The sequence below is a fragment of the Chiloscyllium plagiosum genome, unplaced genomic scaffold (genome assembly GCF_037043375.1).
Source record: "Chiloscyllium plagiosum isolate Xiang-an unplaced genomic scaffold, Cpla_swu_hap1 HiC_scaffold_1, whole genome shotgun sequence".
Lineage (NCBI taxonomy): Eukaryota > Metazoa > Chordata > Chondrichthyes > Orectolobiformes > Hemiscylliidae > Chiloscyllium > Chiloscyllium plagiosum.
Genome location: NW_028270139.1, coordinates 82252377 through 82267935, shown reverse-complemented (window position 1 = coordinate 82267935; position 15559 = coordinate 82252377). Strand labels below are relative to the sequence as shown.

Genomic DNA, 15559 nt, shown 5'->3' with positions numbered 1-15559 from the left:
GAAACCTAACGCTGCTCAATCACTATTTTGCTTTTTTTAATATACATGGATTCAGAAAGTACATGCCGCCGTTTCTTTTAACAGAGGTTTATGAAAAAAGTGAATTCAGTGTTTCCTGGAATTGGATGACTGATAAATAGATGTAGCTAATTGCTATAATACTTATAACCCTGTACTGTTTCCACGCCAGAGTCTGGTAAATAAAGAGCTAACTCATAATAATGCGCCCATGTGTTTTTCTTGATCCAAAATAAAATGACTTCGAAATGAAACATGTTCTTGTTCAGAAAGGGACTTTGCATAACGTTTCATTAGAATATAATTGCGGCTCAAGTTATTATTTTGCGTTTCTGAGAAATCTCTTTACCAGTACTAGAGTATGTTATCATCATGTGTTGTATATGCGATTGAAGTTTGGTTCCAGAAATCACTGGGTTTTTTTTCGCTGTAATGTGTCTGGGCAGGTACCAGTGTTAGGTAACGCCTCCACTTGTACCTTCCCTTTGCACCTGTTCCACGTAATACACAGACATCAAGCAGTACTCATTAAATCAAACTCCCCGGTGTTTATATAAAATGCATGTCCTGGACCAGAGAAATAATTCGAATATATTACTATCTTGAGCAAAAGGTAAGTGAAGGCTTTCGACATCTTTTCGGCACCTAATATGGAGATTGGGAGCACAGTCTGTGACTCCCTTTCGCCTTGTTAATGTATTGTTTGTACTGTTAGTCTGCTGAACATTGTGTAAAATATGGTGGTCGTGTGGGTTGCACTTGAAAGTAAATAAATAAAAACTGGCGATCGGAATGAGACGAGTTTATTAGCATATGCCCAGAGGGCTTATTTACATACGGTATGTATATAAACAGTCGGCTAATCTGATTCGTTTCAGAACCAAACTAGAATATGTTCCTTTCGGCGTTAAGTCTCTGGACTTTTTTAAGAGCATGAAATAGATAGTGTACCGCTGAGTGAAAACCACGCAAATCATCAGGGGCGCGACCTTTTATTTTCTTGGTTTTTTTTTAGAGTTTTTTATTTTTGTGTGCTTTTTGTTCCCCCTCCCATTTTAGTGTGTAACGGTGTACTCGGTCAAGCGGCTCACCATGGCCCCGTTAGCCGACATCGCGAGCTACTTGGGCGGTCTGGATGCTGGACACATCGCGGCTCCGTTCTTCCTGCCCGCAGCTGACTCGCCGGTTCTCCTGAGCGATCACCTCGCCCAGACCGAAAGCAGGTTATCGCGAAGCACCACCACCGACTTGGTGCACTTGCAGGGGATACTGCGAAGGAGACAGCTGTACTGTAGGACTGGCTTTCATTTGGAAATCCTTCCAGGTGGAACAGTGCAGGGGACCAGGCGGGACCATAGCCCTTTCGGTACGTCTGCCTTTTATTTTCTAAACTCACCTCCGTCAATTTTCCTTACCCGTTAAACTTCACTAGGTTACTACACACAGGCACATTGAAACGTGCGCTGAAGATTCACTGTTTCCGATTACAATCAGAGATACATTTATTCGCTTTGGTTTCACGTCTCTGATACCATCTCCAATTCATTTTTCTTTTAGCTGAATGTTCGGGATTTGTGCATCAGTCCCGTCTGCAGGAAAATATTAACCATTAGCAGGTGCTGCGGACATGAAAATAAATGGATCAATGTTTTACATTTGTGGATTAGGTGTCATCCCGGTGAACGTTTTTTGACGATTAAGATTCAGGATGAATCCCCCAGCTTTGGAATGAATATCACTGAAACACGCTGCTCGGTACAAACATGTCCCCAGGCCGAGACCACTCGCAGTTTTCTTAATGGGGGGTAGGGGGTGGGGGGTAGATGTACACGGAGGACATCGGAGAGGCGGATCATCACTACACTTTTATTTTCAGGTAACGTTTAACCAACAACTTACCGCGGTCCCCTGCCACCACATCTGTCATCAATATCAGGGCAAGGCTAAATTAAAATACCTACAAGCAAGTCATCTACCATCCTCGCAAACGCTTGTTGCTCTGTAACTCCATGCCCGCATGCTCTTTCTTACTGATGTGGTCGGGCCAGGAGATGGATCACAGCTTTTTTCCCCCCGTCAGAATTCTCGAATTTGAGATCTCTGTAATCGGACAAACACCCCTCTACGGTTGACCTGTAATGTTTTATTAACGCCGATTTTGCTGAGGCATTTTTAAAAAAAAATTTCATGAACGTAATTCAGAAAAAAAAGTCACCCCGCGTTTCAAGAAATAAATAAATTGCAGAATTGCAATCATAAACGAGAGAGCACTTACATATCGGTGGTTCCATTCTTAGCGGCACAACTGAAACATGGGAAATGATAACAAACCACAAATATTGGAGTCACTCTTGGGTAGCCCACCGACTCGAGTACCTATCCTAACAGGTCGTGTTGCCCGGACCAAGCACCTTATTGTCCTTTAATAATTTTCACACAAAATAGCTGTCTCCGGGAGCGGATTCTATCCCAATTCTTTCTCATTTTTGCTGCACAGGCACCGAGCCAACACCAATGACATATCTCAGAGTTGGCGATTCTTCCAGCAGGGGTTCACGATTCAGACATTTCCAGCCCGCCGTCCAGCAAATTAATGCTATTTTAATTTTAAAGTTTAAAAAAAATCTCTTCTTGCCTCACTAATAAACCTGTGTCATCAAGAGACCCATATGGAATGGTGCCCAAAAGCAGCTTCAGGTTTTGGCAAGCAGCAGCGGAAATGATTAAGATTATGTGGGTCGTGTTGTAAGGACAAAATTATACAACCACTTCCAAAAAGTGTTTATTCCGAGCCCACAAGAAAACCCTGCCCGCTCTGATCGTTTTTTTTGCCAGTTAGTACAACACAAAATGTATAGCAGTACACCGCGCCATTGCCTAACGAATGTAAGCATTTCATTTATTAACTTGTTCAAAAGTCTTTGGGCATACAAACTGTCAAGTCTTTCTTGTTTTACAGGGATCCTGGAATTTATCAGCATTGCTGTGGGATTGGTCAGCATTAGGGGAGTGGATAGTGGCCTCTACCTGGGAATGAACGATAAAGGAGAACTGTACGGCTCAGTAAGTAATGCGATTTATTTAAACTGATGGAGACGTTTATATTAGGAAAGCAGATTACATTTAATATTGCAATGCGAATATTTTGTGATAAATCTTGTACTAGATAAATCAGAATACTAACGCCATCAGTGCCTCTTGGACCCACGAATTTCTATATTTAACGCTTAGGAATGCTGAAGAGAAAGGCAGCAGGAGGGTCTGAGAGCTGAGAGCTATTAATCAAGAAACCTCATAATTTAGTATGTTGTTGTATATCGCCAAATACTTTATATCATTGATTGAAACAATGCCAGTATAACATGAAGGAAGTTATCTCTTCCTCTTCATTGATTTAACAAGAGCTATTGTGATTCAGTTTTTAGCTTGTAAAAAAGATAATTATGTTAATTTCTCAAATATCTTCAAAAGCATCAAAATGGGCAATTTTGCTCAATGAGATTTTAGATTTCCTCCTGTATGTTCAGTTCCTATGATAGCTGGATGTGGCTTGCTGGGGAATTACTTGGAGAGTTCAGTTCTTTGGACAATTAGAAATAATCTATTTTAAAAATGCTTCTGGAATTCTTATGTGAAACGAAAAGTTTAATTTCTGGCAGGTACAAAATATGTCTCTATGAAATTTGTACTGCAAGTTTTATTTTTAATTTTACAGTTGTTCAAAACCAAGCTATCCAGAAACAAATCCAGTATTAGAGTTAACTGCTGTATTAAGGATTTAACTAGATTGCTACAGCATTGCATTTTTAATCCAGCTCCCAAGCCTGCAAATCTACAGTTTTACAGCTCAATACTTAGTACTAATTAAGTAATCTCATTCAGATAGGTAGTAAACATAGCTCACAGTGGAAACAAAAATAGCACTTCAGTGTTGTGTGGTGTGTGTGACTCTAATTCAGGAGCATTACTAGGAGGTGGAGTTCTGTCCTATGTATAATCTGTTCTGCACCTGTCCTGATATTGTCAATGAGTGCAGGGAGAATTCAAGGCTTTTGGTCCAATTAATGTAATGTGCGGTCTAAGAGAAATATACCAAGCTAGAATATTAGTACAGGTAGTGGATTCGCACAATGATCAGCACATTTTGCAAGTGCATTTACTGTTTTACACCTACCTCTATATCATGAAGGTACAATAATGTGCACCAAACATGTCATATTAAAATAGAAATCTTACTGGAAATTACAAACACATAGCAGGTGAATATTATTACATTTATAACATTAATACTGGTAAATTAATATAGTTTATTGAAACCATTATAGTAATTAATGTTCTAAAATAAATAAAAGAAGCTGCGTATAAATTGTGAATAGAGTGAAAAGTAAATTTCAAGCAACATTATTTTTACATACAGTGTAGTAACAATCAAAATTACCGTTTATACGTTTCTTCCTGTAATGGATTTAAGTTCCAGCAGGTGGTGCTTAAATTACAAGTTCCCTGCAATGGCTTGTGGCACCCATCGGAACAGGTTGTTTCTAAAGATTGAAACATAATTTCCAATCTTATGTTGATTTAACAATTAGTCATTTTATATCAGTCCAGTCAACACTAACCATAAAAAAAGTTCCAAGGTCAAAATAAAATTGTCTAGATGATTTAGGCTTTTATGACTGAATATAAGTTAATTGCTGTGGTCAAAGGTTTAGAAGAATCACTTAGTTTTTGAGTAAAGTTTCCTAAAACTGCCACAATCACATTGACAATTGTATATTTGGAGAGACCACAAAAATAACATGTTGGGACATTAGCACTATTTCTATAACTATAGATGCAATCATTGCTGCTGGGATCGATCTTGCTTTTTCTTCCAGCAGTTAAGAATCAACCACATGCTGTTCAATATATCCTGGTCCAAGATCAAGAACATTTGTTTAATATTTTTTATTGTGGAATCTATATTAATCACATATTGTCTAAAGGATCTAAATGACCTTATAAAATTTATTTCATTCAAACAATTTGTGTGGACATGACAAGTTTGTATGCTTGCAGACATTCCTATATTTATATAAATAAAACAGAAAATACTGGAAAAAATCATAGCAGGCTAGACATCATAAGTGTAGAGAAAGAAACAAAGTTAGTGTTTCAGGTCTGTGAAATTTCATCAGAATTGGGAAAAGTTATAAATGTAATAGGGTTTGACCAAAGGAGGGATGGGGCAAGGACAAAGTGAAAATCTGTGATTGGGTGGAGGTATCGAATGATAGAAAAGTTAGTCCTCCAGGACTTAGGGAATTGTGATGGGGCAGAAAACAAAAACAGAAGATGTGTCTAGAACATGTTTGGTATTATTTGAAAGAATATAGGAAAACAAAATAAACAAAGGAAACAAAATGGAGACAATAATTTGTTGAGCTCAAAAGTCTTTGAAGTGCCTTATTGAATGCTAAATGGTCATTTCTGAAATGTATTGAGCTTCACTGGAACAGTACAGTAAACTGAAGGCAGAAGTGTTAGTGTGAGAGCAAGATGGATAATTAAATTACAGGCCACCAGAGGCTTGGGATAGAAACATAGAAGCAAGGGATAGAAATAAGCCATTTGGCCCTTGAAGTGTATCCTTTTCTTCAATATGATCATGGCTGATCCTCCATCTCAATGCCATATTCCCATTTTCTCTCTATACCTATTGAATGCTAATCTAGCCTTAAAGATCTAAAAAGATGAATTTCTTTTTTGAATATACTCAGTGCCCTGGTCTCCACTGCCTTCTATGCTATTGATTGCTGTCTTACACCACTGGTCACTGCCTGCTACCCAGAAAATGATTCATTTACTCCCACTCTCTGCTTTCAGTCTGTCAATCAATTCTCAATTCAATCCAGAATATTTCTCCACAACCTGTGTGCTTTAATGTTGCCAACTGGACTCTTATGTGGGACATTGCAATAAACCTTCTTGAAATTTAAATACTTTGCAACTAATGGTTCTGCCTTATCTATTACCCTAGTTACATCCTCAAAACTCCAATAAGTTATTTAAACTTTATTTCTCTTTCATAAACCCATGCTAACTTTATCGAACACTTTTAGTGCTTTCCAAGCATTCTGTTATCACGTTGTTTATAATAAATACTAGCATTTTTCTCCACTACTGATATGAGGCTGATTGGTCTGTAATGCTCTATATTTTTCTTTCCCTCTTTTTTTAAATAATGGGGTTACCTTTGCTATTCTCCAATCTGCAGGAACTGCTCTAGAGTCTCCAGAATTTTGGAAGATGGTCACTAATGCATCTAATATTTCTAGCGTGTCTTCCTTTAGGAGTATGCAAATTATCAGGAGGTGGGGATTTTACAGCGTTTAACCCCATTAATTTCTCATACACCATATTTGTTTTACTAATACTGATGTTCTTCAATTCCTCCCTCTCACTAGTCCCTTGGTTACCTAACAAGTTTTGGAGATTGCTTGTGTCCTCTTTTGTGAAGACAGACCAAAATGTGTATTCAATTCTTTGCCATTTCTTTATTCCCCATTATGATTTCCTCCATTTCTGACTGCAATCATCTTAATGTAGAGGAGACCACATTGTGAGCAGTGAATGCAATGCACACACATCGCAGCTGTATTTTGAAAACATTTTTGGGTTCTAGAGTGGTGAAAAGAAAGAAGATAAAAGGTAGTTTATATACCACCAGTGTTTGAATGGAAAGGTGTGGGATAAGGGTTTGAGATGTTTGACATGATTAAAGAATGCTGGGCTGGAAATGTGTTGCTGGAACAGCGCAGCAGGTCAGGCAGCATCCAGGGAACAGTAGAATCGACGTTTCGAGCATAAGCCCTTGTTCAGGAAGAATGGACCAGTGTGTCACAGAGGGAATAATTTCCTTAGAATGTTGAAAGGGAAAGGGAGGGAATATGCATTTGGTGGTGACATCATGCTGAAGCTAACAGAAATGGTTCAAATGATTGGTTGAATATAGAGCTTGGTAAGGTGGAAGATGAGGACCGGGGGAACACTATCATGGAAAGGAATGAGAGCAGAAATGTGGTAAATATGGTTGATACCATCACTCACTACATCACTCACAGTGTGAAGGGCGAGAAATAGAAATTGAGGAAAAAGGAAAAGTTATACAGGTTTTATAGAATAGCTTTCCTCATTATGGATACAGGCCCTTCAGACCAACAAGTCCACACCAAACCTCCGAAGAGCAGCCCACCCAGAATCCCACCCTATATTTGCCTGTGACTAAGCCACCTAACACTATGGGCAATTTAACATGGCCAATTCGCCTGAATTGCACATCTTTGGTTTGTGGGAAGAAACTAGAGCACCCAGAGGAAACTCACGCAGATACTGGAAGAACATGCAAACTCCACACAGACAATTGCCTGAGGTGGGAATTGAACCATGGCCCCTGGTGCTGTGAGGTAGCATGCTAACCACTGAGCCATCATGCCATCCCTGGTTGTAGAAGGGTGCATCATAAGAAGAGATGGGACAGAGACAAAGGAACTGGAAAAATGGAATGGAATCTTTTCAGGGAGTAGAATGTGAGGATACATAGTCAAGATAACTATGGGAATCAGTAGACTTATAATGAATAGTAGTTGATAGCCTATTGCTAGAAATTAAGACAGAGAACTTGAGGAATGGAATAGGAGTCTTGCTGAAATTAGGACAAGGTTATTTTGTATTCTGAAAAATACTGCATTCTAAGAAATAAATTAATTCCCCAATATGGCCAAGTTACAGCAAGCAATCTGCTTTATAATCTGATAGAAATTTGTAAATCAACAGTATTTTAACCTACTCTTTATAGTTTTGTAGCTTTCATTTTCCTTTATTTTCCTTTCAGGAGAAACTGACAGCAGAATGCATCTTCAGAGAGCAATTTGAAGAGAATTGGTACAATACTTATTCCTCAAATCTGTACAAACACAATGACACCGGAAGACGATATTTCATTGCACTCAATAAAGATGGATCTCCAAGAGATGGAAGCAGATCCAAAAGGCATCAGAAGTTTACACATTTCTTGCCAAGACCTGTGGATCCTGAGAAAGTACCTGAACTCTATCGAGATTTATTAGGATATAGTTGAAGCTGTTCAGCACCTGATGAAGAAGAATTATTTAATCTTTCTTCACAGAAACAAGGATGTAGAACAACAGCTTCTTACAGCTGTAAGTAATTTGGAGAGAGGATGCCCTCTCTGAGATGTGGCCTTAGTTTCTTCAAGTACGAAGCACTAAAAGTGTGTAAATCAGCTGCTTCATCGATGACCTTCAGTCTTCAGAAGTTAGAAGTGCACAATTTTCAGTGTCATTCTTCACTATTCAGAACGGAAGCAACGTGTGTCCAAATGCTACAAGGCCTTGACAACATCCAGACTTGATCTCAAAGTGGCAAGGATCAGATAATAACCATTTCTAACCACTTTCCCATGACATTCAATGGCATTACCATTGCTGAAAACCACTATGAGTATCATTGGGATTACTAACGTCAGAGTTATCATTGACTAGAGATTAAATTAAACTAACAGCAGCTCAGAGATTAGGAATTCTTTGACTCACTTCCTGATTCCCCAGAGCTAGTTTGCCATCTACAAGCACAAGAGATATGTTGGATATTTTCTACTTGTTTGAAAAAATGCAGCTCCAATAACACTCAAGAAGGACAAAACAACACCACGTAGGACAGGACAACTAGTTCGATTGTATGCCACCCATCACTGTCAATATTCTCCCTCCACCATTGAAACATAGTGGTAGCAGTATTTACCATCAACAAGATGCATCACAGTAACTCATCAAGGCTGCTTCAACAGCATATTCTAAACTTGTGACCTCTACCATCTAGGACAACAAGGATACCACCACCATTTGCAAGTTCAACTCAAAGTTACATGCTATCCTGACTTAGAACTACATGCCAATTCTTCTTTGTCACTGCATCAAAATTCTGGAACTCCAAACATAACAGGTCTGTTGGTGTCCCTATAGTATGATGAGCCGTGGTTCAAGAATGGCATACTACTAACTTATCAATGGCAAATAGGGATGGACAACAAATGCTGGCTGAGCCTACAATACCTACATTATCTGAAAGAAAAAAAAGTACCTGGTCCAGATTTTATTCTTTACATTTATGAGTTTACAAGTTATTGATATCAGTAATGTTATATTTTAGCAGCAGATGAAGGGAGGTGGCTTGATTTGATCATAAACTTCAATATGTCCTGCTGCCAGTGCCTTCTTTTTGGGATTCACATAATAGTTACACTAACTTGTTTCTTCATGTAACTGGAAAAAATATCACCTTGGTAAAATGTCAACTGTGAAGAGCACTACCAGACTTTTCACTCTTACCACAGAATATCACCACAATGAAAGAGTAACTTCTAGTGCATTGACATGACCGGCATCCAAAAAATATGGGCAGAACCTTAACTCACATTGTCTTGGGCAACGTTGGATGTATTTATACAATTCCAAATCACATATATTTATTTTATATAATTATTTATTAAGAAGAGTTTATTTTTACTGAGAAATGTACAGGTGAGATTTAAAAAAAGCACAACATGAACTGTGCCATTATTCACTCAGAGGATCTTTCAATGCAAACAGCGATTACTACATTGTGGAACAAGAGGTTTCATCCATAGACTTTCCTTTCAGAGACATTTTATTATTTGTAATAATCTAATGTGTAGCTGTTTCTTGACTGTAACATGAGAGAAGCACACGTTTCATTTCATTTTATAAAGAATCCTTTCTACTTCTGTACTAAATGCAGTATGCCTCTAAAAGGAAATTAAAGTATTGAAAATGTTTCACTGACATGATGTCTTCTTTCATCTGTAGATCTAACAATGAAAGAACAATCATTTCCATGATTAAGGTGTTAGGTTTGAGTAATATAATAAGGCATTCCAACAGAGGTTTTAACTGTTATAGATCAAATGGGATGGATTTAGTTCATAGTTGTGTTTTAAACAGTGGTTTTGCTACATAATTATGTACCTTGACATCCATGAAATTGCAATTCTCTTATTGTTAATACATTACAATTTCTATACTGTTCTCCAGTTTTTACATGAGAAATTCATAGTGAGCTGGTAAATTGAAATATCTGTCTGACCCACTCCTACATTAGTCTGCAAAGCCAACTTCACCTTTGAGAAGTTCACAGACTGATAGGCATTGAATATTTTCCAAGTATGTACAGTTCCCTACATCTTGTGAATATTGAAATTAACATCTTTTCAAATAAGAATAAAATAATAATAAATGTTGATCCTTAATATATATAGCGGAATGTGTAAGTAGATACCTACATTATTTTAGCTCAATGAATGCTAGAGCGCCATGTTCTTCGATGCCAGAGTTAGGGCAAATCATGATCCAAACTGATAGACTGCAGGTTAAAATCATTTTTCGCAATACTAATCAACAATGTTAAAGTGAATAATTAATATTTTGATTCGTTCTGCATATTCCAAGCCATATCATTTAAATTTTAAAGATAAAGTGGTAGCTCTTGTACGTAATAAATCTTTTAAAAAGTGCAGATATTAAATGAGTTACTGGCACGCAATGACCCACTTTTACAACTTTATAAAAGCAAGATCTAGTTCAAATATTTTGGTGCACTTTAGATTGATACTAAAAAGGCAATGAATAGGATTGCTAAGTCTGATAAACTCTAACTTCAATGTCATCTGATATGAAAGCAATTCCTAATTCTTAATTTATAATTACTGAAATTAATATTAGCACTTGTCAGAATTAAATAACAAATACTATTCAGAAGTTTTGTTTAGAAACTTTATTTCATCATTGTTGCCAGAGTATGATAAGTAGTACAATGGATGATATTATGAACTTTACTGGTGTCTCGACAATCGGGAAAAAACTTCAGATGTGGATTGCATTGGCAGCTCTCTTGAATTGTAGATTTTTATACTTAAACATGCAATGCTAACTTGAAACATCAGACTAATATTCTGTACGAATATTGCTGCAGCAGATTTGAACCATTTCTACTGACTCTAGCTATGGTATTCTTTAACACATGTAATGGACATTCATGCCCCTGATTTTAGGTATCTTAAGGCCCAAGTCAACATCTGTGTTCAATGGTATGAAATATGTGTTTTGAGATATAGGATATTATTTAACAGAAAAAAAGGCATGTCCATTATCTTAAGATAGAAAGAGCATGCTGTAAAAACATCAACCCTCATCACTCACAGAAAGACAGTTATGTTAGCCATGTAGATTTAGTGTAGCTTCTCCACAATTTGATATTTGAGAAGGGCTGGATTTATTGGATCAAATAACTTTTTCCTAAAAGTTCTGATCCTTATTCCTAATAGTACATCTCTGGGGGTCATTAAAATTACACAAAAATGAATGGTTACCAACATAAGGATTAGGACGAGAAGTAGAAAATTTGGCTTCTTGAGTCTGCTCTGCAATTTAGTAAGATCATGTTTGTTTTGAATTCCACATTCTTAACTACACCGATTATCTTTGATTCCCTTTCCTAACAAGAATCCAACTACCTTGACCTTAAAAATATGACAGGCTTCTACCGCCTTCTGAAGCAGCAAGTTCCAAAGTTGCACAATACTCTGAGAGAAAAAAAACTCTCATCTCTGACCTAAAAGGGCAATCCCTAACTTTCAAGTAGTGTCCCCTGACTCATGCAGAATGTAAGAATGCAGCTTTGGGTGAGTTAAAAGATGACAAGAGGATCATATGAAGAAAATTCCAATGATGATACAATTACACAATCTATTACAGTGGAAAGACCTGTTACAACTGTCAGCTGAATCAGATAATTTCATGAAGTGAAATCATACTCAATGATCCTATTGATCAATTAAGAAGCAAGTCACAGTCACTCGTCTGGCCTACATATGGCAAAATATACCTTATAATACTTCAGTGATTAGAATCAGCTTTTAGCAAGGCTTTTGATAAGGTCCCTCATGATGTATAAGTCAAGACAATAAGAGACAATGGGACCCAAGGCCAAGTGGCATTTTATTTGTTCTGTGTTTGCAAGTCTGTTTCCAGCACACTTCCCCAGGATGTTTGTTGTTTTTGGACTTAAATGTAAATTATATGATGAAGAAGATCATGGATGTGACATGAAAACTGGTAGGGCAGCATATTGGAGTTTAGCCATCAATTGGAGAAGGATATCAATGGACTGACAGATGGGCAAAGCAGTGGCAAATGGAATTCAACCCAGAGAAGTGTGAGGTAATGAATTTCAGGAGGGCTAACAAGGCAAGGGTTTGCGCTTTGAATGGTAAGATCCTGGAAAGTACAAAAGATTAGAGGAACGTCTCATATCTACAGATCTCTGATGTTAACAGAACAGGTAGATAAGGTAGTTAAGAAGACATATGAAAAATTTACCTTTATAAGCTGAGGGATAGAATAGAAGAGGAAGGAAGTTATGCTTAAAATGTTAGGCCACAAAGGGAGTACTGCAATTCTGGTCACCTCATTATAGGAAGGATGTGATTGCACTTGATGGTCCAGAGGAGTTTTACCAGAATACTGCCTGGGTTCGAGACTTTAAACGATGGGGAAATATTGAATAGGCTGGGATTGTTTTTCTTCTCTAAATAAAGATTGAGAAGGGATTTGATAGAGGTAGATAAGGTTATGAGGGACATAGGTGGGTGAACAGGAAGGTACATTTTCCATTAATAGAGGAGCCAATAAAATGAGGGACATAGATTTAAATATTATGAAGTGTAAGGGTGTGTAAATGTCCCTTAACTAAACTTGACCAATTTGCAGTAACTGCTTTTTAACTCAGACATATTACACAGTGAGATGGACAAAGGAGATAAGCATCAGGGAAATGTCAAACATAACTTTATTAAACACTTCATCAAAGAAAGACAATATTTATTAGACTTTACTATGTACTTTAATTGAACTCTACCAATCTCTTCATAGGACTCTTCAGAAAACAGTCTCAAATCTACAGTAGCTATCTACTTCACTTCACTCTATTCACAGGTCCCTACCACAGTGTTTGAATTGTTGAATTTTCTGAAAGCCATTTAATAAGGCGGGGCAAGCTGTTTCTTGATCTTTGAGGGTTGGCTAATGTTTCAGAATCTGTAGTTGCCAATTTGAGCTTCCACTCTTGCCTAGAGCTGGTCTAGTCTTTGGGTCATCACACTGAGGTGGTCTTTCTACAGATGTCATTGAAGAAGGTGCAAAAAGCAGAGAGAGAGAGAGAGAGAGAGCTCATGCTCTAGTTGCCCCTTCTTGAAGGTTTTGCGGCCTATGTCCAATACTACTATTGGGCGGAGGCAGGAAGATCCAATGGGGTGACTAATTTCCATATTTGGAATTTGCAGAACATGGCTTTGAACCTTCAACTATCAAGTGCCGTCCTTGTCACACCGTGTCTTTGGCCTCCTGCTGCCACCTAATCTGTGTAACATTCTTCTAACAAAGGCAGGTTCACTGGAGGGGATAACAGCAGTTTGTTCTGAAACAATTTGGCCGTTAGCACCTGGTCAGGCAGTTCCAATGGGAAACTGTCTGTTTTCAAAGTGAATTGATTGTCCAAGGCCAGCTGCATGAATACTGTCTGTTCTAACTCTGAAGTTTCTAAATTGCAGAGTGCAGCTAGGTTTTAAACTTGGCTTCTACATTTTGAGATTTTATCCATGCTTGAGAAAAAAATGCAATATTTCTGTAACAATCCAGGAGATCGTGGGTCAACTGATGGATAAAGGCTCAGAGGGGAGTCGAAGTGAGTTTTTTTTACTCTATGGGTAGTGAGAGTCTGGAGGTCACTGCTTTTAAGGGTGGTGGTGTCATAAACTCTCAAAACATTTACGCAGCATTAATATATTTACTTGCATTGCCATAGCCTCCCAGGCTATGGACCAGAAGCTGGAAAATGAGATTGGTGTAGTCAGATCAATATGGATACAATGGGCCAAATGGCCTCCTCAAGCCCTATAAATGTCTATGAGAATGCTACAGGACAGAAACTGGCATTTGGCCTGACTAATCTACATTAGTGTTTATGTGCTGTTCCAACGCGGTTCTTTTAATACACATGAAAATAGGTTTATCACAGAAAAATAAGTATTTTAATAGGAATGTCTAATTTAAAACTGCTCAAAATTTTGTTTGAAATAACTTTAGATTAAAATATGGAACAATTTATTCGTTCAATTGGTGTGTATGAGTCTGTTTCTTAGAAAATTGACCATTTTTTTTGGCAAGTTATTAAGGATGCTTATTAAAATAAAAGCAAATTACTGCAGATGCTGGAACCTGAAACCAAAAGAGAAAATGCTGGAAAATCTCAGCAGGTCTGGCAGCATCTGTAAGGAGAGAAAAGAGCTCCTTTACTACCTTTGCTTCTGGAGCCATGACTCACCTTCTCTCAGCCTTGTATAAATACCTCCCTATTTCTCCCCTTTTTTTTAGCTTTGACAAAGGGTCAGTTAGACTCGAAATGTCAGCTCTTTGCTCTCCTTACAGATGCTGCCAGACCTGCTGAGATTTTCAAGGATGCTTATTATTGCCTGTGCACCTAGAAAAAATAATGTCTTAATTTTAAAAGCCAATTGATAGAAGTTTTTCATGTTAATTATATTACTTTGCAAGTTGATCAGTTTTGGGTGGAGCTGACTTTCTATACAATTATTTTTAAACCAGTGTAAAAGGACTTCTGCAGAATGCAACTTATTTTTGAAATTCCTCAATCTTCTCTACTTGTTTGGCTGGTTTCAGCCCCAGCAGAAATTCTAGGTGTGACCTTATACTTTAATGAGAGAAATGTTGGGTGATATAGAGATAATATAGACTTTGGATAAATGTATTTGATTTGATTAATTTGGTTCTATTGCTTAGTCATTTTCTAGATTGTTCATCATTGTGCTGAAGAGCTTGTTGTCAGTATGACCTAATAATGATGATACTAAGATAAACTAAAGAAGAATCGTTCTAAGATATTAAGATCACTATGACAGTTACCTAAATCAGACCCTGACTGTGTTTTTTGCTGGATAATGGCATTTTTAATGGTAAGCAAAATTCAACATACTATATGCTTTATTTTATGAATTCTTTTTTGTAAATGTCCACACTTGAAACTAAATGAGTTGACTGATAACATTTCCATCCATCCTACAATATTAGTTGTGCAAACAATACCAGTTCATAGATTTTGAGTGCATTTCGAACAATAAGATTTTAGAAATTACTGATGAATTGTAAAGCTAAGTTTAGGAGAATTAATTATTTTGTTTGAATTATTTTATGCTCTTTGTAATCCTAATTGCTCCAGTGTTGCAAACCAGCTAGTTGAATCATAGAATCCCTACAAAATGGAAGCAGGTCATTCAACCCATCAAGTCCACACCGACCTTCTGAAGAGTATCCCATCCCCTACTTTATCCCTACAACCCTATATATCCCATGGCTAACCAACCTAGGCTGCACATCCCTATGGACAATTT

At 37.5% G+C, this 15559-nt stretch overlaps 1 protein-coding gene across 1 annotated transcript; it reads left to right on the top strand.

Annotated features, from left to right (window-relative positions):
* Window positions 1-811: 811 nt before the first annotated feature.
* fgf20a (fibroblast growth factor 20a) lies at window positions 812-9875 on the top strand. The gene is made up of 3 exons (XM_043701650.2): window positions 812-1384; window positions 2978-3081; window positions 7892-9875. The coding sequence occupies exons 1-3, from the start codon at window positions 1111-1113 to the stop codon at window positions 8135-8137; spliced, it is 624 nt and encodes a 207-aa protein (XP_043557585.1). The 5' UTR covers window positions 812-1110; the 3' UTR covers window positions 8138-9875.
* The last annotated feature ends 5684 nt before the right edge of the window (window positions 9876-15559 follow it).